The sequence below is a fragment of the Hemitrygon akajei genome, unplaced genomic scaffold (assembly GCF_048418815.1).
Source record: "Hemitrygon akajei unplaced genomic scaffold, sHemAka1.3 Scf000041, whole genome shotgun sequence".
Lineage (NCBI taxonomy): Eukaryota > Metazoa > Chordata > Chondrichthyes > Myliobatiformes > Dasyatidae > Hemitrygon > Hemitrygon akajei.
In genome coordinates, this window is record NW_027331927.1 from 805407 (window position 1) to 832551 (window position 27145).

Sequence of the window (27145 nt, forward strand, 5' to 3'; positions counted from 1 at the left end):
ATCCAAGAGAGTCAGGGGTACTTAGCAGTTGTGCGCACAAGGTATTTAATGTATGAATTCACGTATTTGTTAGTTTGAACAATAAAGGTAATTGTCAGTAAATACTGATTTCTGTGTGCCTCACTCAGAATCGTTGGAAGAGGTAGAAGTGGTATCTCTCTCTCCTCTCCTTTCCAACAACCTCATCAGGGGAATTGTACTGTCAAGCGATCTGGCTCAAGTGCTTTACAATTCAGGATTAACGTTGATCACTGAAGACGTAGAAGATGTGCTGTAGATCTGTTGTTTCAGTAGACAAATTGGAGTGGATCCCTGTCACCATTCAGACAGGAGCTGATATGCTTCAACACCAGCCTCTCAAAACACTTCAACTGCGGATGTAAGCGCCACTGGGCGATAGTCATTGAGGAATTTAACCACACTCTTCTTGGGTAATGGTATGGTTTAATTTTCAGTTCGGAGATACAAGGAGTTAGTCAACCCTAGGTTGCAGGAGGAGAGTAACTTGGTGACTGTCGGCAAAAGGAAGCATAATGAGCAGCCAGTGCAGACTAGCACCGTAGACGCGCCCCTCAATAATAAGTATACCACTTTGAGTATACACCAAGTGAGAGGGACGACCTATCAGCTGGAAGCACAACCTCTGTTGTCTCTGGATCGGAAGGGAACAGAAGTGAAGAGGTCTACAGTGGGTATAAAAGATTACATAGTCAGAGGAACAGAGAGGAGATTCTAGATGTATGTTGCCTCCCAGGTGACAGGGTTAGGGATGTCTCAAATCGGGTCCATGGCATTCTATAGGGGGTGGGTGAGCAGCCAGATGTCTTGGTGTATATTGGCACCAATGACATGGGCAGGAAAAATGAAGGGGTTCCTGGGAGATAATACAGGAAGCCAGATAGAAAGCTGAGAAACAGGACCTACAGCGCAGTAATCTCTGAATTGCCTGCTGTGCCACGTGCCAGCAAGGACAAGAATAGAATGATTTGGCAGTGGCTGAGGAACTGGTGCAGAAGGCAGAGGTTCAAATATATGGACGATTGGGATCTTGTCTGGGCAAGGTATGACCTGTACAAAAGTAATAAGTTACACCAAAATCCCAGGGGAACCAATATCCTTGCGTGCAGGTTTTCTGTAATGACTCGGGAGGGCTAATTTTGCAGAGGGATGGGAACTGGAGTTATAATGCTGAGAATGGGGTCGTTGGTTCACAAACAGAGGCAGTGTACAGTGATACTGCTAGAAAGGCGAAGCTGATGATAGGGCAAAACTGCAGTCAATGGGATGAGTTGCAACATAAAAGGCAGGCAAAATGGGAAATGGAGAGTACAGGACTGAGTGTTACAGTTGAAGGCGAGCAGTATATGGAATAAGGTAGACGAACACAGCAAAGTTACAGATTGGCATGCATGACATCATGGGCGTCACTGAATCGTGGCTGAGAGAATATTACGGCTGGGAGTTTAACATCCAAAGGTACACACTGTATCAAAAGGACAGGCAGGTCGGCAGAAAATGAAATCAAATCATTAGAAAGAAGTGACATAGGGTAGGAAGGTCTTGAATCATTGTGGGTAGAGCTAGGAAACTGCAAGGGGTCAAAGACCCTGATGGGGATTATATACAGATCCCCACACAGTAGTAATGACGTGGTCTGAAAATTACAACGGGAGATAGAAAATGTACGTTAAAAGGACAACGTTACAATAGTCATGGGATAATTTAACATGGTAAAATCGGGTTGTTACGGTGTTTCAATACCCCACTTGTCACGATGGTATTTCTAGAGTTTCCACCAGTTCAATATTGTCCAGAAAATTGCCTGGATTTACGGATGTGTGTTTTTTTTTATTCTGTGTAATTTTGTGAGCAAAGATGGTGTATATCTGGCAGTGATATTTAAAATAAAAAATCCTGTAGTAAATCTCACTGGCAGTTGTTAAAATTATGGATGTCTACACTCAGTGGGCAATTCTTATCTACTTCCAGTTAAGCACTTTACCATTTCATCTGATTTTATCCCTTTCCATAGCTATGCTGAAGCTAAGGGAGTTGTGGTTACTCTCACCAAGATGCTCCCCCACCAAGAGGCCTGTCACTTGACCAGGTTCATTACCGAGAACTAGATCCAGTATAGCCTCTCCTCTCGTCGGCTGGTTCACATACTGTGTCAGGAATCCTTCTTGAACACACCTAACAAATTCAGCCCCATCTATCCCCCTTGCACTCAAGAGGTGCCAGTCAATATGAGGGAAGTTGAAATCACCCTTAACTACTACCCAGTATTTTGTGTGCCATTCTAAAATCTTCCTACTTATCTGGTCCTCGGTGTCCCAAGGGCTATTTGGGGGCCTGTAGACTACTCCCAGCACGGTGACTGATCCCTTCCTATTTCTGTCTTCCACCCAGAACGACTCAGTGGACACTCCCTCTGCAGCGTCCTCCCTTTCTATAGCCATGATACTATCCCTGACCAGCAATGCGACTCCCCCCACCCCCACCTTTTCTACCTCCCATCCTATTCCTTTTAAAGCACATTAACCCCGGGACCTGCATCATCCAATCCTGCCCTTCCTCCAACCAAATTTCAGTAACGTTCACAACATCGTAGTTCCATGTACTAATCAATGCTCAAAGTCCTAATACTCCTAGCATTGAAATACACACATTTCAACCCCTTTAACTGGCTACAATTATGTTTCGTCCCCCTGTCTGTCCTTTCTCATCAACTCAGAACTCTTAGCATCATGCTCTTGTCCTTCTACCTTAATCCCTGCACTCACATTCTGATTCCCACCCCTCCCCCTGCCAAACTAGTTTAAACCCTCCCCAACAGCTCTATCAAATCTGCCCGCTAGGATATTGGTCCCCGTGGGATTCAAGTGCAACCCGTCCTTTTTGTGCAGGTCACACCTGCCTCAAAAGAGGTCTCAATGATCCAGAAATCTGATTCCCTGCTCCCTGCTCCATTCCCTCAGCCACGCATTTATCCTCCACCTCATTCTATTCCTATTCTCACTGTCACATGGCACAGGCAGTAATCCTGAGATTACTACCTTTGAGGTCCTGCTTTTCAACTTCCTTCCTAACTCCCTGTAGTCTTCTTTCAGGACCTCTTCCCTTTTCCTACTTATGTCCTTGGTACCAATATGTACCACGACCTCTGGCTGTTCTCCTTCCCACTGCAGGATATCTTGGACACGATCAGAAACATCCCGGACCCTGGCACCTGGGAGGCAAACTACCATCGGAGTTCCTTTCCTGCGTCCAAATAATCGCCTGTCTGACCCCATGACTATAGAGTCCCCTATCACTACTGCCTTCCTCTTCCTTTCCCTACCCTTCTGAGCCACAGGGTCAGACTCTGTGCCAGAGGCACAGCCACTGTCGCTTCCCCAGGTAGGCTGTCTGCCCACCCCCCAACAGTACTCAAACAGGAGTACTTATTGTCAAGGGGTACAACCACAGTACCTGACTCTTCCCTTTCTGTCTCCTGACTGTGACCCATTTCTCTGTCCCCTGTGGCCCCAGAGTGACCTCCTGTCTGTAACTCCTCTCTATCACTTCCTCACTCTCCCTGACCAGATGAACGTCATCAAGCTGCATCTCCAGTTCCCTAATATAGTCCCTTGGGAGTTGCATCTCGATGCGCCTGGTGCAGATGTGGCTGTCCGGGACACCGGGAGACTCCGGGACCTCCCACAACTGACACCATCCACAGAAAACTGGCCTCACACACATTCTACTTCCTTTTGCAATCAACAACTGCCTCACCTCGTCCTGTTACCACTGAGGCCCATTGAGCCAAAGCCCTTTCACTCTGCTGCCTCTCACTCCGCTGCCCGCTGGATATTGCTGCCTTATTTTTAAACCGTTTGTTGAATAATTCCAGTATTTTGTTTATTTATTTTATATACGCTTTCATCAGCTTGCTCTTTTGGATGTATGGCGGGCTACATTGTGTTTAACAGCATCATGTAACTCTGATAATAGCAATCAGAATACTCAAAGAAATCTGGACCGGAGATTAGGCAAAAATTATGCTCTTAACATCCTGCTGGAGAAACTATAGTGCTTCAGGACAAAATGTTGCAAAGTTATGGGTGATTTTGCATTGTTCAGGGTGTCAGAGGGTTTCTATATAGACCCAAAGCGTGTATTGCCAGAAGTGTCAATGCCAGATGATGTTAAACTGAAAGGAGATGGTGGGAATCAGGTGAGACTGAGAAAACTGTATAACTCAGTGATGAGAGGAATAGATGTCCCATTGGTCAGCAGAAATGTTTCACCCCACACTCAAATCCCTCCAGACTAAGACTAATAGGCACTGGAGAAGTTTTTCCCTACTGCGGTCACTTTGCTGAACAGTTAACTGCCAGTTAACTGTCGGCTAACTATTACTTGGATTGCACTACCTGTATGTATAATCTATATTTTCATTTATATTTATCATTATTATTGTTATGAGCAGAGAGACAACATCTGCCGGAAGTAAATTCCTTGTATGTGCATAGGTACTTGGCGATTAAAGTCTGATTCTGATTCTGATTACTCACCATAGCGCCACCAGTGGTAGGAGGACCAAGGCAGTGGCCACTATCTGCTCAACCTGGCTTGCCATTCTGTTGACACATCAACCCCGGTCCAGGACACAAGATTGGTTCCTAAAAGGGAATTGTCTGCAATATAGCAAGTAGATACCCTGGAAAATCCTGGCTTAGTGTACAATCCATGGAGAGCGCGGAAATGGGCATTGTGTGACTGTGGGTCGATGGCCGCAGGTAGATCAGGCCATGTCAAGTATTCGGTGAATATGCCCAAGATGCTGGAAGAGTGCGACTCAGTTAAAAAAACAAATAGCGTTCTCATTTACACCTCAAATAATGTCTGAGCATCCTGTTAATTTTGTTTGTTAGAAAGCGGCAGAATCTGACCAGAACTGTCCTCAAAATGGATAACAGAGCGAGCAGTGGAGGAATTCCAGTGACGTCAGCATCGGGAAAGGACACGGGTATGCCAGCAGATCATTGTCATTTATAAATGTTGTCTTGACTCCGTGTTTGGGTTTAATTCAATATCCGCAATTCACAAAGTATTTGTGAAGGGACTGGGTTGAGAGAGATGACAGAGAAGGGGTATCAACAGAAGTTAAAGTCACCCCCCTCCCCTTCATAAACATTGACTTCTCTAACTTCCATTAATGCCCCTCCTTCCGTTCATAAACATTGACTTCTCTATCTTCCGTTAATGCCTCTTCTCCCCTTCATACCCCATCCCTTATTTATTTATTTATTTATTTATTGTTATTTTCCCCTTTTTTTTCTCTCTCCCACTTTTTTCTCCCTCTGTCCCTCTCACTATAACTCCTTGCCTGCTCTCCACCCTCTGGGCTCCCGTCCCCCTTTCTTTCTCTCAAGGCCTCCCGTCCCATGATCCTCTCTCCTATCATTTCGGATCTTCCCCTCTCCCCCCACTTTCAAATTTCTTACTATCTCTTCTTTCAGTTAGTCCTGACGAAGGGTCTCGGCCCGAAATGTCGACTGTACGTCTTCCTATAGATGCTGCCTGGCCTGTTGCGTTCACAGCATTTTTGTGTGTGTTGCTTGAATTTCCAGCATCTGCAGATTTCCTCATGTTTGCATATATATTTCGGTCTGTGTTTGCTGACCTGGCACAGCACCTTTAGGTTCTAGAGAGAAAGTTGCTGCCCAATAGGAGTTTGATAATGACGTTAATTTTCCCCATTTTCCGTCACAGGTCCAGGCTCAGTGATCACCGAGCTCCTGGCGAGCAGGGACGATTTCCAGCTGCTGCAGTTGACGGATTTCTACCGGGACAGGCTGAAGCAGGCGATGGAAGGAGGGGTGCACGGAGTGAGCCTGGCGTTAACGGCCGAGAATCAGTTCAGTGGAGAGGAACATCGGGTGAGCGGGAGGGAGAATGAGTTTGAATTTTTGCACATCACAAGACTGATGGGTGCCGGAACTCTGACTCATCAGATATTATATTAGATAAAAGAACAACTGGGAAATAAATACTTTACATACAATCACAAAAATGTGAATCTGAACCAGTGATAGAAAGGGGTGAAAAGGCCCTGCGGACTGGTGGGTATCCCCTCAATATTCAAAGCGAGTTGAGTTGTGTGGGCTTGAAGTATTAAATTGAAATATTACAGGAAGTTTTGGTTTGTGAAGAACGTGCAGCATGATGGCAGGATGACCATGAGAACTGGGACATCATCTGTGGGTGCCACAGGAGCTTGAATGTGTTCTGATCTGAGTGGAGATGATAGTGTATCAATCTGTAACTGCGAACAGTGTGAATCGGGGAATACTGCCATGTTGTAATGTGTAATCACTGAATAAACCTCCACTGGAAAAGGCAAAGGAAAGGCATCAGGTGTCAGCCGGTAATCCGCTGTCATGTTGGACACTGGCGGACTGAGGAGATGAATCACATCATATTTTCTGAAACTCCTCTGCAACTCACTCTGTTACTAAAGCCCTCCTGTTTTCTTTCTTCATTTGTGATCGTTATTTTCTGATTTCTGTTTTACACGGTCAAATCCGGTGAGGAATTATTTATGGATTTGGAGCCACGTCAATGAAGCGATCACAGATCAGCCAGGATCTCATTGACTGGTGGACCAGGTTCACGGTGAATGTCCCTCCGTGTGCTCTGCACTCAGAATGTACAGTCCATGTCCAGACAGGATCAGCACTCGTCCGGGTGACTGCTCAGTGTAATCCCGTTACAGAGCACATCATTTACTTGTCATTCTCTGTGTGAATCTGTCAGTCCCCAGTAAGTTCACTGTTACTCTTCACAGAAAATCTCTGATCTCACTGATAAGGGAGAGCGGGCGGACAGTTCTAAACTCCTCCTGAGCCTGGTGATGGAGAAAGGCTCCCGCGCCCGGAGGGTGATGTGGGAAACCTTTGTGAAAATGCAGATTGGTGTCCCAAAGTTGGACGAAATACTGAAAGAAATACAGGAACATGGTGAGATATCAGATATTAATTTACTTTTGGATTCAAATATTACATACTTAAAATTTGAGGAATTGAAACGTGTAAAATTATTTTAAATCTGAACAGGTTGTGTTCCGGTCCATCAACCCGTACCGGAGATTCCCAGGGAGCTGAAAGGTAAGTGAAGAAACTACTGTTTCCACCGAAGGTTGATGTTGTGTAGGGACCTATCGTTGCTGAGCCAGGAGGATTTGATCAGGTAAATGTTCCACCATGTCACAGCACACAGTGAGACACATGGAAAAATGTTTGCTGGAGGGAGAGTTTTCACAGGACGTTATGAGGAAGCACGCAGAGAGTTGGAGGCTTTGCTGAAAGGGATCACTCCTCTATGGGTTCTGCAAAGACAGGTCCCCCTACCGAGGTCAGAATGGAGAAGAGGGCAATCTGAGGAGCGAAACTATGGAAAATTTCTCTCTCTGAAAAATGAAATAATATCCCTACAACCACCCAACCCAACACCCTCATCCTGAACCACATTTCTAAACTCCCTCAGATCCTACAGGTTATAATTGTTTAGAATTGGGAATCCATTGAAGTTCTCGTCACAGAATAAGCATGACAGCATCCATTTAATGAGAAAAGCAGGTAACACCCCAACTAGTCTGTTTAATCCCAGAGCAGCATATGAACCCCACTCGCTCCACATTTGCAACCCCTTAGTGCCAACTCTGCTGAAATTATCCAGCTCAATTTCCCACTCAGTAATCCTGGAATTCCATCAGGAAACAATGTTAGTGAGGGGGAGATCAGAGACAAAATCCTCAGCTGAAATTCATATGTGTCTGTGTTGTGTGGACACGGTGGAAGGGTAAGAGATGGGAATTAGGACAGAGAAACCGAGGGTTGTGGGATTGCAGCAAAAAGGTGGAAAGGACTGAAAATATCTATAAATAATATTGCAATTAATTAAATTGTGACCGTCTGGATGGGAAGGTCACTACATCCGTTTGCACATTGTGTCTCCGAAAATGCAACTGGAATCTCTTGGGCTCAAGAGATTGTGAGGCTTCATCATCGCGGACTGAGTTGGACCACTCAACTGCACATTCAACAGAGGAGAGGGCGAAGGAAAGACAGATATCGTAAAGATTATTAATCTCACAGTAGTCCATGCTTTAACTGATTACTCAAAGCCCTTGAACAGAAATATAAGGCCGCAACGTTCATTCAGCCTGTCTCATTTCCAAGAACAAATTCCAAGGACGTTAATTTTCAAATGGTAACAGAGGATGTTTTCAAGCTGTTCAGGACTCTGTCGTCTGTTATTGCTTTCACCACTGACAGGGTCCTGACACACTGTGAGATCCCACACAACCCTAACAGGTTCCTGACACAGTATGAGATCCCACACACCCCTTTCACGCTGTGAGAATCCACACATCCCGATAGTATGCTGTCACACTGTGAGAGCCCCATACAGAGTCCAGGCACATTGCAAGACCCCACACATCCATGAAAGGGTTCAAACACATTTTGAGATCCCGCACACCCCAACCAGCCACCCACAGTGCATGTGCTGATCAGCAAATCTGCCTCTTTGCATTTTGAATCAGTGATGCTAGGAGGGGGAAGCTGTGATTCCCTGACCTGTTCCTTTGGTAGAATTCCCACTACCCTCTTTGCTATGTCTATACACCACATCAACACAGGGGATTAAAAGTTTCTTCCACAGGAACAATGATATTTGTGGCAGTAGTGGGATGTTGTCCAGTACGGGACAGTCGGGGGTCAGTAAACTACCAGGGAAGTACTCACATTTACAGCACAGTTAATGTGGAAATGAGATGATCTGGTGTTTACCTAGACCAGGCCTCTCTGTCCAGTCAGGGGTCTTTTAATCAAATTTACTTTACTGTACGAACATCCATTGATGAATCCATTAATGCCATGGGTTTGAGATAACTCGTGTGCTTAGATACTGAGTTCAGAGTTGAGGCATCTAACAGTTTGTCCACTGTTTGTTCCCATGGAAGATGTTCAACAGAAACACAAGGAGACTCTGCGGGCACAAAATGAAACACTGAGAGTGAACACGATCCTGATGAGGGAAAAGGTGAAGTTTTTCCAGCTGGTTGATCGATACGCTGAGCTCACGGTCATTTCTACTGTTCGAGATCGGAGCCTGGTGGAACATGAGCTGGTGGCAAGAGGCAGAGACAACGAGGAGTGGAGAGAGAAACATCTCCGTGGAAAGCTGGAAAAAATCCGGAGTGATCAGTTGTTCCAGAGCAGCTTTACCCGGAGTAAATCCAAATCTGGGAGTTCGGCAGCAATGGCTGGAGTCCCGGGGATCGGGAAAACAACAATGGTACAAAAGATTGTTTATGACTGGGCCACGGGGAAAATATACCAACAGTTCCAGTTTGTCTTCAGTTTCAAATTCCGGGATTTAAACTCCATTAACTGCAGAATAAACCTGAGGGAACTGATTCTGGATCAGTATCCTTACTTTGGGAATATCCTGAGAGAGGTCTGGAAGAAACCAGAGGGATTGCTGTTTATATTTGATGGTTTGGATGAATTCAATGACAAAATTGTTTTTACTGACAGTCAGAGAGACACAGAACCTCGGTCCACATGCACAGATCCTGAATTCAAGTGCAAGGTGTCTGACATTGTGTACAGTTTAATCCAGCACAAGCTGCTCCCAGGGTGTTCAGTGCTTGTGACCACCCGTCCCACTGCGTTACATTTATTGGAAAAGGCAGAGATTAGTGTCTGGGCTGAGATCCTGGGATTTGTTGGTGATGAACGGAAGGAATATTTCATCAGACATTTTGAAGATCAGACGGTGGCGGAAGCTGTTTTCAAACACGTGAAGGAGAACGAGATCCTGTACACCATGAGCTACAACCCCTCCTACTGCTGGATCCTCGCTCTGGCACTGGGCCCCTTCTTCACACAAAGAGTCAGGGACCCGCAGCGAGTTCCCAAGACCATCACCCAACTGTACTCCTACTATATTTACAACATCCTGAAAAACCACGGCCGTGAGACTGAGAACCCCCGTGATGTGTTACTCAGGGTTGGTCAGATGGCCTTCAGAGGAGTGTCCGAGAAGAAGATTGTGTTTACAGATGGAGATTTGATCAAGTTCAATCTACAGCCTTCCCAGTTCCTGTCCGGGTTCCTGATGGAGCTTTTGGAGAGAGAGGATTCTGCCCGGAGCGTGGTGTACACATTCCCACACCTCATCATCCAAGAGTTTGTAGCTGCAGTCGCACAATTCTTGATTTCAGATGGCAGAGATATTATGAAACTCCTCACTGAAGCTCACTACACGACAGATGGGCGATTTGAGGTATTTCTCCGTTTTGTTGCTGGTCTCTCCAACCCAATGACAGCTCGGGGCCTGGAGGAGTTTCTGGGTCGATTTCCTCATCGAACAACCTGCCGGGTGATTGACTGGGTGAAGGAGGAGGTTAAACGCCAGATTGGAAACACATGGAGTGAAGCGGGTAAAAGGAGCCTCCTGAACACATTGCACTACCTGTTTGAGTCTCAGAATCGTGGACTGGCTCAGGCCGCACTGGGATCTGTGGAAACACTTTCATTCAGTGGAATGACACTGACCCCGATTGACTGCGTGGTCCTGTCTCATGTCATCGGACTCTGTGATACAATAAAACACCTCGACCTGGGGAACTGCCACGTTCAGTGTGAAGGAATCCAGCGGTTGGGACCCGGGCTGCACAAGTGCCAGGAGTTGAGGTAACTTGATTTATCTCTCACTCTGAACTGTGAAACTGTTCCATTGTGTTGTTTCAATGTAAAGGGATTTGCTTAAAACTGCAGTAATTCAAATTGTGAAGAATGGTGACAAATGCCCAGGGGATCGGTCAGTAATTCCTCAAGGACGGGAGGGTTCTGTGGCTCCTTGTGAAGGGATGTTGGAGACTTCATCAGATCAGTGAACAACGGTCATTGGTTTAATGGTAGTAAATCACAGGAATGGCCGTGTTTCTCGTTGTCTGTGACACATCCATTGACAATGTTCCTTCTCACTGTTACTGACACCCAGACCGACACTGACTGCAGCAGGTGGATCAGAGATTCACACCCACTTCCCGGTGAGGGACAAGAGACCATCAGCAGACTGTCCCAGTGAGAAGGAAAGAAATAAAATTGTGAGATTGTCCTCCCCTGTGTGTGACTATCACCATCAGTCCACCTGTGTGACTGTGCTCACTACCAGATACCCAGACCTCATGGGCACATCTCCTCTCCCGATTGTGGGCCTCAGTTCAGACACAAACCTCCCATACAATCTATTTCTGGATCTTCTTATCCTATTGGATTATCTTTTCCCTTTGGTATAATGCTGTGGAACTTCTCATCCTCATTCCTCTTCCTCCTGAGTGACCTCTAATCCTCATCCCCCTTCCTCCTGCAGATTCTGTCTTCCCATCCCTTTTCCTCAGGTGGGGACTCTTCCACCGTCTCCCATCGACACTTTCACAAATCTTCCTCACTGTGGGACTTTCTCCCATCCTTCATCTCTGCCCCTCCCGATCCTCTCACATCAGGAACACTTTTCTAACCATCAGGGAAAATGTGCAGATTACAGGGTCACACCAACAAACTAAATTACTGACATTCGGTGAATACTCTGCAGCTGGTCAGTGAGGGACATTGACAGTGATTTACTGAAAGGTTTAATGTTTCCTGAAATATCCGAGTGAGAGAAATTCCCTCAGACACACGGTTTGAATCACTTTGTTCATCAATCTGTCTGTTTGTGTTTAGACTTGGGGAGAATGAACTGGGAGATGCAGGAGTGAAAATTGTGTCTGCGGCTCTGAGGAACCCGGAGTGTAAAATACAGAAACTGCGGTAAGTACCAGACTGTGGGAGATTGTGTTTACAGTCACTGGGTGTCAGACACTGAACATTAATGTGATCAGTAATTGTGTTACTGATAAACCAAGACCAAGGAAATGGTGGTGGACTTTAGGAGATCTAGGCCTCATATGGAGCCAGTGATCATTAATGGAGAATGTGTGGAGCAGGTTAAGACCTACAAGTATCTGGGAGTACAGTTAGACGAGAAGCTAGACTGGACTGCCAACACAGATGCCTTGTGCAGGAAGGCACAGAGTCGACTGTACTTCCTTAGAAGGTTGGCGTCATTCAATGTCTGTAGTGAGATGCTGAAGATGTTCTATAGGTCAGTTGTGGAGAGCGCCCTCTTCTTTGTGGTGGCGTGTTGGGGAGGAAGCATTAAGAAGAGGGACGCCTCATGTCTTAATAAGCTGGTAAGGAAGGCGGGCTCTGTCGTGGGCAAAGTACTGGAGAGTTTAACATCGGTAGCTGAGCGAAGGGCGCTGAGTAGGCTACGGTCAATTATGGAAAACCCTGAACATCCTCTACATAGCACCATCCAGAGACAGAGAAGCAGTTTCAGCGACAGGTTACTATCGATGCAATGCTCCTCAGACAGGATGAAGAGGTCAATACTCCCCAATGCCATTAGGCTTTACAATTCAACTGCCAGGACTTAAGAACTTTTTAAAAGCTATTATTAATGCTTTTTGAGAGAGTGATTTAGATGCATATATTTTTACTGAGTTAAGTATTGTATGTAATTAGTTTTGCTACAAGTGTATGGGACATTGGAAAAAAATGTTGAATTTCCCCATGGGGATGAATAAAGTATCTATCTATCTATCTAAACACTGCGGATTTGTACCGTCTCCTGTCTCTCTGTGTCCTTCACCCTCACTCTCTCTCATCTCCAGGCTGGGGGATGTCGGTCTCACAGATTCTGGCGTTGAGGATCTCGCCTCCGCTCTCAGTACAAACCCATCACTGACGGAGCTGGACATGAGTGAGAATAAACTGGGAGATGCAGGAGTGAAACTGGTGTCTGCGGCTCTGAGGAACCCAGAGTGTAAAATACAGAAACTGGAGTAAGTACCAGACTGTGAGAGATTGTGTTTACAGTCACTGGGTGTCTGACACTGAACATTAATGTGGACAGTAATTGTGTTACTAATAAACACTGGGGATTTGTACCGTCTCATGTCTCTCTGTGTCCTTCACCCTCACTCTCTCTCATCTCCAGGCTGATCGATGTTGGTCTCACAGATTCTGGTGCCGAGGATCTCGTCTCCGCTGTCATTACAAACACAGCACTGACGGAGCTGAACCCGAGTAATAATAAACTGGGAGATTCAGGAGTGAAACTGGTGTCTGCGGCTCTGAGGAACCCGGAGTGTAAAATGCAGAAACTGGGGTAAGTATCAGACTGTGGGAGATTGTGTTCACAGACACTGGGTGTCTGACACTGAACATTAATGTGATCAGTAATTGTGTTACTTATAAACACAGGGGATTTGTACCGTCTCCTGTCTCTCTGTGTCCTTCACCCTCACTCTCTCTCATCTCCAGGCTGAGGGATGTCGGTCTCACAGATTCTGGTGCCGAGGATCTCGTCTCCGCTCTCAGTACAAACACATCACTGACGGAGCTGGACATGAGTGAGAATGAACTGGGAGATGCAGGAGTGAAACTGGTGTCTGCGGCTCTGAGGAACCCGGAGTGTAAAATACAGAAACTGTGGTAAGTACCAGACTGTGGGACATTGTGTTTACAGTCACTGGGTGTCTGACACTGAACATTAATGTGATCAGTAGAAACAAAGAAAACCTACAGCGCAATACAGGCCCTTCGGCCCACAAAGCTGTGCTGAACATGTCCCAACCTTAGAACTAACTAAGCTTTCCTCACAGCCCTCTATTTTTCTAAGCTCCATGTAGCCATCCTGGAGTCTCTTAAAGACCCTATCGTACCCGCCTCCACCACCACCACCAGCAGCATATTCCGCACACTCAACAAACTCTACGTAAAAAAAACTTATCCCTGACATCTCCTTAAAACTAAGCATTCTCATGCAAGTCATTTTTGCACTGGGAAAAAGCCGCGGATTACCCACACAATCAATGCCTCTCATCATCTTATACACCTCTATCGGGTCACCTCACATCCTCCGTAACTCCAAGGAAAAAGCCCGAGTTCTCTCAACCTATTCTCATAAGGCATGCTCCCCAATCCAGGCAACATCCTTGTAAACACAAAGCACACTGCAGATGCTGTGGTCAAATCAACACGTACAAACAAGCTGGATGAACTCAGCAGGTCAGGTAGCATCTGTTGAAAGGAGCAGCTACCGTTTCGGGCCTGTTGATTTATCCTTGAAAATCTTCTCTGCACCATTTCTGTGGTTTTCTTCCTGTAGTGAGGCAACCAGAACTGAGCACAATACTCGAAGTGGGGTCTGAGCAGTGTCCTATATAGCTGCAACATTACCTCTCGGCTGTTAAACTCAATCCCATGACTGATGAAGGCCAATGCACCGTATGCCTTCTCAACCACAGAGTCAACCTGCGTAGCAGCTTTGGGTGACCTATGAACTGGGACCCCAGGATCCCTCTGATCCTCTACACTGCCGAGACTTACAATAAATACCATATTCTTCCATCATACTTGACCTGCCAAAATGAAACACCTCACACTTATCTTGGTTGAACTCCATGGGCAACTTCTCAGCCCAGTTTTGCATTTTATCAATGTCCCGTTGTAACCTCTGATAGCTTTCCACATTGTCCACAACACTCCCAACCTTAGTGTCATCAGCAAACTTACTAACCCATCCCTCCACTTCCTTATCCAGGTCATTTATAAAAATCACAAAGACTAGGGTCCCAGAACAGATCCCTGAGGCACTCCACTGGTCACCGGCCTCCAAGCAGAATATGACCTGTCTACAACCACTTTGCCTTCTGTGGGCAAGACAGTTCTGGATCCACAAAGCAATGTCCTCTTGGATCCCATGCCACCTGACTTTCTCAATAAGCCTTGCATGGTTTACCTTATCAAATCCTTGCTGAAATCCATATACACTACATCCACTGCTCTACCTTCATCAATGTGTTTAGTCACATCCTCAACAAAATCATTCAGGCTCGTAAGGCACAACCTGCCTTTGACAAAGCCATGCTGACTATTCCTAATCATATTTTACCTCTCCAGATGTTCATAAATTCTTTCTTTCTTTTTAAATCTTTTTATTAATTTTAAGAAAAACATAGATGAAATATGAATACAAAGCGTTTGAGAGTACATAATTAATAGTTTAAATAGACACAGATATATAATAATCAATATATAAGGCCTCCAAAACTCATAGTATTTATGTAAAAGAAACCGAAAAAGAGAAAATAAAAACCCAAAAAAAAGAGGGAAAAAAAACTAACCAACATGGGCCATTATATAATGTTAAATACATACAGTAGTGCCAATATCTCCGAACCTCCATCCAAATAATTAAGGATAATAAAAGTAAGGTTTAGGATAAGACCATTTAACTCATATGAAAATGTTGAATAAATGGTCTCCAAGTTTCTTCAAATTTAACTGAAGAATCAAAAACCACGCTTCTAATTTTTTCTAAACTCAAACAAGAGATAGTTTGAGAAAACCACTGAAATACAGTTGGAGGGTTAATTTCTTTCCAATTCAGTAAAATAGATCTTCTAGCCATTAATGTAACAAATGCAATCATTCGTTGAGATGAAGCAGATAGACGATTATTATCTATCATTGGTAAACCGAAAATTGCAGTAAAAGGATGCGGTTGGAAATTGATATTTAAAACTCTTGAAATAATATTAAAAATATCTTTCCAATAATTTTGTAAACAAGGACAAGACCAGAACATATGAGTCAATGAAGCAACATCAGAATGACATCTGTCACAGGTTGAATTAACATGAGAATAAAATCGAGCAAGTTTATCTTTTGACATGTGAGCTCTATGTACAACCTTAAATTGTATTAGGGCATGTTTAGCACAAATAGAGGACGAATTTACCAATGATAGAATTTTTTCCCATTGCTCAGTGGATATAGGACAATGCAATTCTTCTTGCCATTCGTTCTTAATTTTTTCTGATACATCTGGCTGTACACTCATAATCATATTATAAATGATAGCTACTAAACCCTTTTGACAAGGATTGAGGGCTAAAATTATTTCTGTAATGTCCAATGGACATTCTTTTGAAAAAGACTTTAATTCATTATACAAGAAATTTCTGACTTGCAAATATCTAAAAAAATGGGTTTTAGGTAAATTATATTTATTAGATAGCTGTTCAAAGGACATAATGTTATCATCCAAAAACAGATCACGAAAACATGTTATACCTTTTGTTTTCCATAAAAGAAAAGCTAGATCTATAGATGAAGGCCGAAAGAAGTAGTTAGATATTATAGGACATGACAGCATAAACTTATTCAAGCCAAAAAATTTACGAAATTGAAACCAAATTCGTAATGTATATTTGACTATGGGATTAGTTATATGTTTATTCATTTTGAATAAAGAAAAAGGAAGTAAAGATCCTAAGATTGAAATCAGTGAAAAATCTTGCACAGATTTACATTCCAAATTTACCCATTGTGGGCAAGCAGCTATCGTCGATTCTTGTGTCCAGAGTATTAAATGCCGTATATTAACTGCCCAATAGTAAAATCTTAAGTTTGGTAGAGCCAAGCCGCCCTCCTTCTTAGGCTTCTGTAAATATTTTTTGCCTAGTCTAGGATTTTTGTTCTGCCACAAATAAGAAGATATTTTAGAGTCAACAGTATCAAAAAAAGATTTAGGAATAAAAATTGGTAATGCTTGAAATAAATATAAAAATTTAGGGAGTATCATCATCTTAATAGCATTAACTCTGCCTACCAATGACAAAGATAGTGGAGACCACCTAATAGCAAGTTGCTTAATTTGGTCAATTAAAGGTAGAAAATTAAATTTAAATAAATCTTTATGTTTTTTAGTAATTTTAATACCTAAATAAGTAAAATAATCTGTAACAATTTTATATGGTAAATGTTTATAAATTGGAACATGCATATTTAATGGAAATAGTTCACTCTTATTAAAATTCAATTTATAACCAGAAAAGTTACTAAATTGAGCGAGCAAAGAAGAAATAGCAGGAAGAGATCTTTCAGGGTCAGATATATATAATAACAAATCATCCGCATATAATGATACCTTATATGTCGTCTCCCCACGGGTAATACCCAGAATATTGGGTGATTCACGAATAGCTATAGCCAAAAGCAATGTCAAATAGTAAAGGACTTAAAGGACAACCTTGCCTTGTACCACGAAATAGCTGAAAAAAAGGGATCTTTGATTATTGGTAAAAACCGAAGCTAAGGATTTATGGTATATTAATTTAATCCATGATATAAATTTTGAACTAATATTAAAATGTTGCATTGTATTAAATAAATATGGCCATTCGACTCTTATCAAATGCTTTTTCGGCATCTAAAGAAATGACACATTCTGGTATTTTAGATGAAGAGGTATAAATAATATTAATTAATTTTCTAATGTTAAAAGATGAATAGCGATTTTTAATAAATCCAGTCTGATCTTCATAAATAATTCGAGGTAATATATATTTTTAATCTAATAGCCAAAATTTTACTAAAATCTTAAAATCCATATTCAACAAGGATATAGGCCGATAGGATGCACATTCAGTAGGGTCTTTATCTTCTTTAAGAATTAAAGAAATAGAAGCTTCAGAAAAAGATTGTGGTAATTTGCCTATACTTAATGCATCTTTAAAAATTTTACAAAGCCAAGGAGAAAGTATGGAAGAAAAAGATTTTAAAAATTCTGCAGAGACGCCATCTGGACCAGAAGCTTTACCCGAATTCATTGAAAAAATAGCCTTTTCTAGTTCAGACTCCGTAATAGGTTTATCTAAAAATACACTGTCCTCAACAGTTACTTTTGGAATATTCAATTTCCTTAAAAATTCATTTATTATAGAAGAGCCCTTAGTAAATTCTGATTGATATACGGAATTATAAAACTCTTGAAAGGCTTTATTTATCTCTTTGTGATCGGTCATCAAAGTACCATCTTGTTTACGAATCCTAGTAATCTGTCGTTTATCCGAAACAATTTTCAGTTGGTTAGCTAGTAATTTACCAGACTTATCTCCATAAATATAGAATTGGGTTTTTGATTTAATTAACTGACTTTCAATCGAGGAGGATAGTAATAAGCTATGCTCCATTTGAAGTTCCACTCTTTCTTTATAAAGTTCTTTGCTGGGGGTCATTGAATAAATCTTATCAATTGCTTCGATTTTATCAACTAATGTTAATATTTTAGAATTAGTTCGTTTCCTAACTCCAGCAGAATATGAAATAATCTGTCCAGGAATGTATGCTTTAAGAGTATCCCATAAGATTCCACTAGAGATCTCTGCTGTAGAATTTGTTGAGAAAAACAAATCAATTTGCTGTTTAATAAAGTTAACAAAGTCAGAAATCTGCAATAAAACAGGATTGAACCTCCAAACTTTAGCATTAATATATGAATCCGTTATCTTAATAGATAACTTCAGAGGTGCATGATCAGATATGGTAATAGAGTCATATTTACAATCAATCACATCTGTAAGTAAATGGTGATCAATGAAAAAGTAATCAATTCTTGAGTAATTATGATAAACATGGGAAAAGTATGAGAACTCTTTGTCATTAGGGTGTAGAAAACGCAAAATTTCACAAATAGCTGAATCAATTATAAAAGAGTTAATGAGAGAAGCCGATTTATTCGGAAGAGTTTGGGTGGGCTTGGATCTATCCAAAGGGTTTAAACAACAGTTACAATCCCCACCCATTATCAATCTATATTGAATCAAATTAGGAAAGGATGTAAATAAACATTTAAAAAATTCAGGACAATCAGTATTTGGAGCATAAACATTAACTAAAACAACTTTTTGATTAAAAAGTAGAGCAGTAATAAGCAAAAATCTACCTTGCGGATCTGAAATTGTTTCATGATGTATAAAAGAAATTGATGAATCTATAAAGATGGAAACACCTCTTACTTTGGCTTGCGAATTTGAGTGATGCTGTTGGCCCTTCCAAAACCTAAACAAACGTTGACTATCCACCTTCCTTACATGAGTCTTTTGCACAAAAATAACATTGGCATTCATTCTATGGAATACTTTGAATGTTTTTTTTCGTTTGATCGGATGAATTAAACCATTAGCATTCCAAGAAACAAAATTAATAGTCCTATCCATATTGACAATATTTATTACAGTTAACACATAAGTTTAAAAAAAAAAGTGAACTCATGAAGCCGGAAGAAGGAAGTAAGTTCAAGGAGAAACCGGAAGTCACGGCACTGCGACCATTTTTGTAGTTTCATATAAGCCCATGAAATAAAACTAAGCAAAAAGCAAGCAAAAGGAAAAAAAATGAAAAATTCCCCTCCCTTCTCCCTCAAAACCCCAGGAAAAAAGCCAAAAAGAGGCAAGCAGGCAATCTACCACTAAAATTACTCCATGTCACAAGACGGCAACTCAGACAAAACAAAGTTAAAAAACATACAAACAACCCACATTATAAGAGAGGGTTGGTGTAACAAAAGTTAAAATATAAAATTAGTATTATAAATGTATATAAACAAAAGGGTTAAAAAAAATTAAAACGATAAAACCCATAAATGACTAATACTGGATTGGTATTTTAAATGAGAGTTTAAAACTTTCAAGCACATCAAAACGGATATGATGTTCCAAGCACTAAAGTCTGTCGGGAAGAAGAAACAACATTTTATTTTTTTTAAAAATCTTAATATTTCAACATTAAAAATACAAAAAAGCATATACCAGCTTAAAAAGAAAAACAAAAAAAACCCTAATAAGTTATTTTCAAAGCTAATAGATTAATAATATGGAAAAATAATAAAGTCAAAATAAGCCAAGAAAAAAGAGATTTAACCGTATATAAAAAATACATGTAAGCCATACCCAAAAAACAAACAAACATCCTTCTGTAAAAGATCCAAATCTATAGACTAATTATTACATTAGTCAACCCAATAGAATGTCATTGTTCCAAAAAAACTTTGAGCATCCGCTGGAGATTTAAACAGCCGAAAAGTTCCATCATTAAGAGTGACTCTCAAGTGTGCTTGAAATAGCAGTGCTTGCTTGCAGCCTTTCTGGTAAATTTTTGACATAACCGATCTAAAAGCCATTCTTGCCCTTAAGACTTCAGGGCTATAATCTTCCAGAATGCGAAATTTAAACTCTTGAAAACTGATCATACCCTTTTTCCGGGCCGCCCGAATCAGACGCTCTTTGGTATGAGGGTAATGAATCCGGAGAATTACATGTCGTGGTTTCAAACTTGAATCAGACCGAAAACAGGAGACACGGTCGATTATCGGAGGAGAGTCCAGTACCTCTGGACCAAAGACATCCATTAGAAATTTAGAGAAGAAAACGGTAAGATCACCGCTCTCAAATTTTTCCGGAATCCCAATTAACCGAAGATTTTGTCTTCAAGAGCGATTTTCCAAATCAGTAATTTTAAATTTATAACGATCCATCTGTTGAGAAGTCGAAGTTTGCTCAACTTGTAAAGTTTCAATTATACGATCTTTCTTGCGAGCGGTTTCTTCAAGAGCCAAAATACTTGCTTGTTGTTTTTGTGATTCCAGTGTAAGTGTTTGGAGTTTTTCTTCGAACAACTTTAAACGCTCATCAAACTGAAAAAACTTTACGGTTATTTTTCTCTCCAGTTCTTCAAATTTGTCTTCTATAAGCTTCACAATTGTTTCTAAAGTTATCGGTTCTTTCATCTGTTTCAATTCTTTAGCTCTAGACATTTCAGCAAGTTAAGAATAATTCAAATAGTTAAAAAGAAAAATTATGTATGTTTAGAACCCTTTAGAATAAGTATAAGAAGATCCTTTAAGGGGTGTTTGTAGGTTAAAAAGATGTAAAAGGTTTGGAGCAAAGCCTAAAAGTGGTTTACTCCATAAGCGCCATCTTGAGACCATCCCATAAATCCTGCCTCTCAGGATCTTCTCCATCAACTTACCAACCACTGAAGTAAGACCCACTAGCCTATAATTTCCTGGGCTATCCCTACTCCTTTTCTTGAATAAGGGAACAACATCCACAAACCTCCAATCCTCCGCATCCTCTCCCATCCTCATTGATGATGCAAAGATCATTGCCAGAGGCTCAGCAATCTCCAACCTCGCTTCCAACAGTAGCCTGGTGTACATCCCGCCATGTCCTGGTGACTTATCCAACTTGATGCCTTCTAAAAGCTGCAGCACATCCTCTTTCTTAATATCTACATTCTCAAGCTTTTCAGTCCACTGCAAGTCACCCCTACAATCGCCAAGATCCGTTTCCGTCATGAATACTGAAGCAAATGATTCTTTAAATACCTCCACTATTTCCTCCGGTTCCATACGCAGTTTCGCATTGTCACACTTGATTGGTCCTATTCTCTCACATCTTATCCTTTTACTCTTCGCGTACTTGCAGAATGCCTTGGGGTTTTTCTTAATCCTGTCCGCTAAGGCCTTCTCGTGTCCCCTTCTAGCTCTCCTAATTTCATTCTTAAGCTTCTTCCTGCTTGCCTTATAATCCTCCAGATTCATATCATTACCTAGTTTTTTGAACTTTTCGTAAGCCCTTCTTTTCTCGACTAGACTTACAACAGCCTTTGTGCACCATGGGTCTTTTACACGACCATCCTTTCCATGTCTCATTGGAATGTACCGACTCAGAACCCCACGCAAATATCCCCTGAACATTTTCTACATTTCTTTGGTACATTTCCCTGAGAACATCTGTTTCCAAATTATGCTTGCAAGTTCCAACCTGATAGCCTCATAGTTCCCCTTACTCCAATTAAAGGTTTCCCTATCTTGACTGATCCTATCCCTCTCCAATGCTATGGTAAAAGAGATAGATTTGTGATCACTATCTCCAAAATGCTCTCCCTATGAGAGATCTGACACCTGACCAGGTTCATTTCCCAATTCTAGATCAAGTACAGCCTCTCTTCCTGTAGGCTTATCTACATATTGTGTCAGGAAGCCTTCCTGAACAGACCTAACAAACTCCACCCCATCTAAATCCCTCACTCTAGGGAGATGTCAATCAATATTTGGGAGATTAAAATCTCACACTTCAACAACCCTGTTATTATTACTGCTTTCCAGAATCTGTCTCCCTATCTGCTCCTCGATGCCCCTGTTACTGTTGGGTGGTCTATACAAAACACCCAGTAGAGTTATTGATCCCCTTCCTGTTCCTAACTTCCACCCACAGAGACTCCATAGACAACCCCTCCATGACGTCCTCCTTTTCTGTAGCTGTGACACTATCTCTGATCAACAGTGCCAGGTCCCCACCTCTTTTGCTTCCTTCCCTGTCCGTCCCGAAACATCTAAAACCCGGCACTTGAAGTAGCCATTCCTGCCCCTGCACCCTCCAAGTCTCTGTAATGGCCACAACATCATAGCTCCAAGAGCTGATCCACGCTCTAAGCTCACCTGCTTTGTTCATAATACTCATCACATTAAAATAGACACATCTCAAACCATTGGACCGAGCGCGTCCATTCTATATTACCTGTCTATCCTCCCTTTCGCACTGTCTCCAAATTTTCTCCATTAGTGAGCCAACCTCCCTTTCCTCCATCACATCAGTTCGTTCCTACCCCCCAGCAATTCTAGTTTAACTGTCCCCAGTAGCTTTAGCAAACCTCCCTGCCGGAATATTTGTCCCCCTGGTAATCAATTGCAATCCGTCCTTTTTGTACAGGTAACACCTGCTCCAAAAGAGGTCCCATTGATCCAGAGATCTGAATCCCTGCCTCCTGCTCCAATCCCTCAGCCACGCATTTATCCTCCACCTCATTCTATTTCCATTCTCACTGCCACATTTATCACTTCCCAAGATTACGACCTTTACGGTCCTGCTTCTCAATTTACTTCCTAACACCCTGTAGTCTGTTTTCAGGAATTCTTCCCTTTTCCTTTACCAATATGTACCACGACCTCTGGCTGTTCTCCCTCCCACTTCAGGATATCTTGGACGCGATCTGAAACATCCCAGACTCTGGCACCTATGAGGCAAACTACCATCCGAGTTTCCTTCCTGCGTTCACAGAATCACCTGTCTGAACCCCTAACTATAGAGTCCCCTATCACTGCTGCCATCCTCTTCCCCCAGGGAGGCCGTCCCCCCCTCCAGCAGTACTCAAACAGGAATACTTATTGTCAAGGGGTACAGCCACAGGGGTACTCTCTAGTACCTGCTTCATGCCCTTCACTCACCTGACTGTGACCCATTTCTTCAGTCTCCCGTGGCTCCGGTGTGACCACCTGCCTGTAACTCCTCTCTATCACCTCCTCGCTCTCCCTGACCAGACGAAGGTCATCGAGCTGCATCTCCAGTTCCCTAACTCGGTCCCTAAGGAGCTGCACCTCGACACGCCGGGTGCAGATGTTGCCATCCAGGAGGCTGGGAGTCTCCAGGATCTCCCACATCTGACACCGAGCACAGAAAACCAGCCTCACACACATACTCTCTGTCTGTATTGTAAACAGATAATCTACCTCGCCTCGACCCTTTATCGCTGAAGCCCCATTGAGCCAAAGCCTTCCTACTCTGTCTCCCGCTCCTCTGACGCTGGCTCTGTAAATCTGTCTTCCTTTTAATCTCTTTCTGCTGTTCTCACTGGCTGACTTGCACAGTCGTGCTGAAGAAAAAAAAATCAGTAATGGTGTAACTGATAAACACTGGGGATTTGTACCTTCTCCTGTCTCTCTCTGTGTTCATCACCCTCACTCTCTCTCATCTCCAGGCTGACCCGTGTCAGTCTCACAGATTCTGGTGCTGAGGATCTCGCCTCTGCTCTCAGTGCAAACCCATCACTGACGGAGCTGAACCTGAGTGATAATAAACTGGGAGATTCAGGAGTGAAACTGGTGTCTGCGGCTCTGAGGAACCCGGAGTGTAAAATACAGAAACTGTGGTAAGTACCAGACTGTGGGAGATTGTGTTTACAGTCACTGGGTGTCTGACACTGAACATTAATGTGATCAGTAATTGTGTTACTGATAAACAGTGGGGATTTGTACCGTCTCCTGTCTCTCTGTGTCCTTCAACCTCACTCTCTCTCATCTCCAGGCTTGACAAGGTCGGTCTCACAGATTCTGGTGCCGAGGATCTCGTCTCTGCTCTCAGTACAAACCCATCACTGACGGTGCTGAACCTGGGATTAAACTCGCTCACAGACCGATCTGTCCCCGCTCTCTGCCGCCTCATACTGACCCTCCTAAGTCTGGAGTGGATCTGGTGAGTGTTTGTGTTAATGTTCAATGTGATAAAATATCAGCAGATCTACGGGTTTTCTGGTGATATTTTTCTGTGAGAGTTGTTAGAAACATTAACCCTAGTCCTCTGTTACTGACACGGTTGTGTAATCTATTTATTTCATTTTTATTCTCCCATCTGTTTCAGCCTGGGGTCGAATCAGTTCAGTGACATCGGGGGTAAGGAACTGAGATGTCTGCAGGGAGTCAGACCCGGACTGAGAGTGATCTGTGAACATCTGAATGTGTGAACATCCCTGTCTGTGGGATTGTGGCATTTTGCCCGATTCTCCGCCCTCCCCTTTAATGCCCGCCATTACCTTTAATGGCCGTGCGCCGGATTTAATTCCCAATGGTTTTAACGGAACCGGCTCCAGTATCGAGCTCGGTGACATCGGAAGCCGTCCCGCAGTGACCTATTTCCGCCTGTTGTCTAGCTGCCACCTGTGTGGGTTCGAGACTGCCCCAGGAAGTACAAAGACCAGAAGAGTCCGGGGTCCAGGGCTCAGTCTGGGACAGCGGTGTCCCGGGGTGGGATAATCCAAGGTGAGAATCCTTTTGCTCCCTTTGCTGAGGACGGTGCATTTGGCAGCCTGGCCGATATAATGATGTTAAATTGACAAATCCCTCGGCAGTGACCCTGGTTCTGCAGCGATCCCGGACACGGCCCTGAAGTGTGATTTTATAATCATCGGTTCCCCGATGCAGAGTGACGGTGAGACACGGGACTGATTATTCAACCGGTCACTCCTTGTCGCCGGTCAGTTAATTGTGTGTGACTGTGAGTGAGTCGGGAGCAGCTTATTTATTCCCGCACGTCAGCAGCTCACACATTGTTTAATTTACATTTGTCATGATGAAATCAATAAACCACTGTAACTTCCTGTCTTGGTGCCGGACTCGAGTTTTATTTGAGGTTTCTGCTGCCCCCCGCACCCTGTGCACTGCAACAGTGGGTCGGAGCTCCTCACACTGACACAGTAGCGTCTCAGCTCCAGGCTGAGGGAGATCGGACTGGCAGAGTCTGGGTGTCCAGGATCTCATCTCCACCCAACCCACATCCTGTCTAACTGCCCCGCATCAGATAAAATCGACTATAATAGAGGTGTGTCCATGAAGTCCCAAGTACGAGACAGATGGGGGATGAAATACCAGTGTTAAAGGCAGAGTGAAGTCTCTCCACACCGTCCCATCACACACTCCCGTGGTCAGACACGGTGTGAAGCTCCCTCCACACTGTCCCATCATACACTCCTGGGGTCAGACACAGAGTGAATCTCCCTCCACCCTGTCCCATCACACACTCCCGGGGTCAGACACAGAGTGAATCTCCCTCCACCCTGTCCCATCACACACTCCCGGGCTCAGACACGGTGTGAATCTCCCTCCACACTGTCCCATCGCCCTCTCCTGGGGTCAGACACAGTGTGAATCTCACTCCACACTGTCCCATCACCCTCTCCCGGGGTCAGACACAGAGTGAATCTCCCTCCACCCTGTCCCATCACACACTCCCGGGGTCAGACACGGTGTGAAGCTCCCTCCACACTGTCCCATCACACACTCCCGGAGTCAGACACAGTGTGAATCTCCCTCCGCACCGTCCCATCGCACACTCCCGTGGTCAGAAACAGAGTGAATCTCCCTCCACACCGTCCCATCACACACTCCCGGGGTCAGACACAGAGTGAATCTCCCTCCGCACCGTCCCATCACACACTCCCGGGGTCAGACACAGAGTGAATCTCCCTCCACACCGTCCCATCACACACTCCCGGGGTCAGACACAGAGTGAATCTCCCTCCACACCGTCCCATCACACACTCCCGGGGTCAGACACAGAGTGAATCTCCCTCCACACCGTCCCATCACACACTCCCGTGGTCAGACACAGAGTGAATCTCCCTCCACACCGTCCCATCACACACTCCCGGGGTCAGACACAGAGTGAATCTCCCTCCACACCGTCCCATCACACCATCCCGGGGTCAGACACAGAGTGAATTTCCCTGCACACCGTCCCATCACACACTCCCGGGGTCAGACACAGAGTGAATCTCCCTCCACACCGTCCCATCACACACTCCCGGGGTCAGACACAGAGTGAATCTCCCTCCACACCGTCCCATCACACATTCCCGGGGGCAGACACAGAGTGAATCTCCCTCCACACCGTCCCATCACACACTCCCGTGGTCAGACACAGAGTGAATCTCCCTCCACACCGTCCCATCGCACACTCCTGGGATCAGTCACAGAGTGAATCTCCCTCCGCACCGACCCATCACACACTCCCGTGGTCAGACACAGAGTGAAGCTCCCTCCACACCGTCCTATCACACACTCCCGGGGTCAGACACAGAGCGAAGCTCCCTCCTCACCTCCCATCTGAAGGCTTGTTCATGAAGACCCACTTCATGCCGGTTGGAAACCCGGCCCCTCCCCGACCCCTCAGCCCGGACGTCTTCACCTCCCCGAGCATCCAGTCCGCCCCCTTCAGCAGGATCTCCTTCGTCTTGTACCAGTCGCCCCGCCGTAGCGCCCCTCAGCCTGGGGGGATAAGAGTGGAGGGGAGTGGGAAGAGGGGGGAAAGAGTGAGGGGGATTGTAAAAGATTTATGTCCTGTCATCACCCTGATAGCGAGGGAGTGCCCCCAATTTCCTGTGAGTTATGGAGCGTCCGAATTTCCCTGGCAGATCAGGGAGTGCTGACGTTCACGTCCCAGATGGAGGCAACTCAGAATTGATAACCCTTCGCCTTGGGAGCTTCAGAAAAGACACCCCCTCCCGTTAAGTACGGGAGCATCACAAGTTCCCCCGCCCTTAAAAAATGAGCACCCAGAAAGATCCATCACTCAAACAGG

General features: G+C 43.9%; 1 protein-coding gene across 3 annotated transcripts in view; it reads left to right on the forward strand.

Moving 5' to 3' along the window:
* Nucleotides 1–25167, forward strand: part of LOC140720353 (NACHT, LRR and PYD domains-containing protein 12-like) — a 44606-nt gene extending 19439 nt beyond the window's left edge. For all 3 annotated transcript variants that reach the window (XM_073035215.1, XM_073035214.1, XM_073035216.1), the window contains 12 exons: nucleotides 4917–5011; nucleotides 5758–5924; nucleotides 6833–7004; nucleotides 7101–7151; nucleotides 9011–10748; nucleotides 11784–11870; nucleotides 12776–12946; nucleotides 13102–13272; nucleotides 13428–13598; nucleotides 23772–23942; nucleotides 24098–24265; nucleotides 24431–25167. In XM_073035215.1, coding sequence (XP_072891316.1) covers nucleotides 4951–5011; nucleotides 5758–5924; nucleotides 6833–7004; nucleotides 7101–7151; nucleotides 9011–10748; nucleotides 11784–11870; nucleotides 12776–12946; nucleotides 13102–13272; nucleotides 13428–13598; nucleotides 23772–23942; nucleotides 24098–24265; nucleotides 24431–24533 — 3231 coding nt within the window. In that variant the 5' untranslated portion in view covers nucleotides 4917–4950 and the 3' untranslated portion in view covers nucleotides 24534–25167. The remainder of the gene's footprint in view (nucleotides 1–4916; nucleotides 5012–5757; nucleotides 5925–6832; nucleotides 7005–7100; nucleotides 7152–9010; nucleotides 10749–11783; nucleotides 11871–12775; nucleotides 12947–13101; nucleotides 13273–13427; nucleotides 13599–23771; nucleotides 23943–24097; nucleotides 24266–24430) is intronic.
* Nucleotides 25168–27145: the final 1978 nt, after the last annotated feature.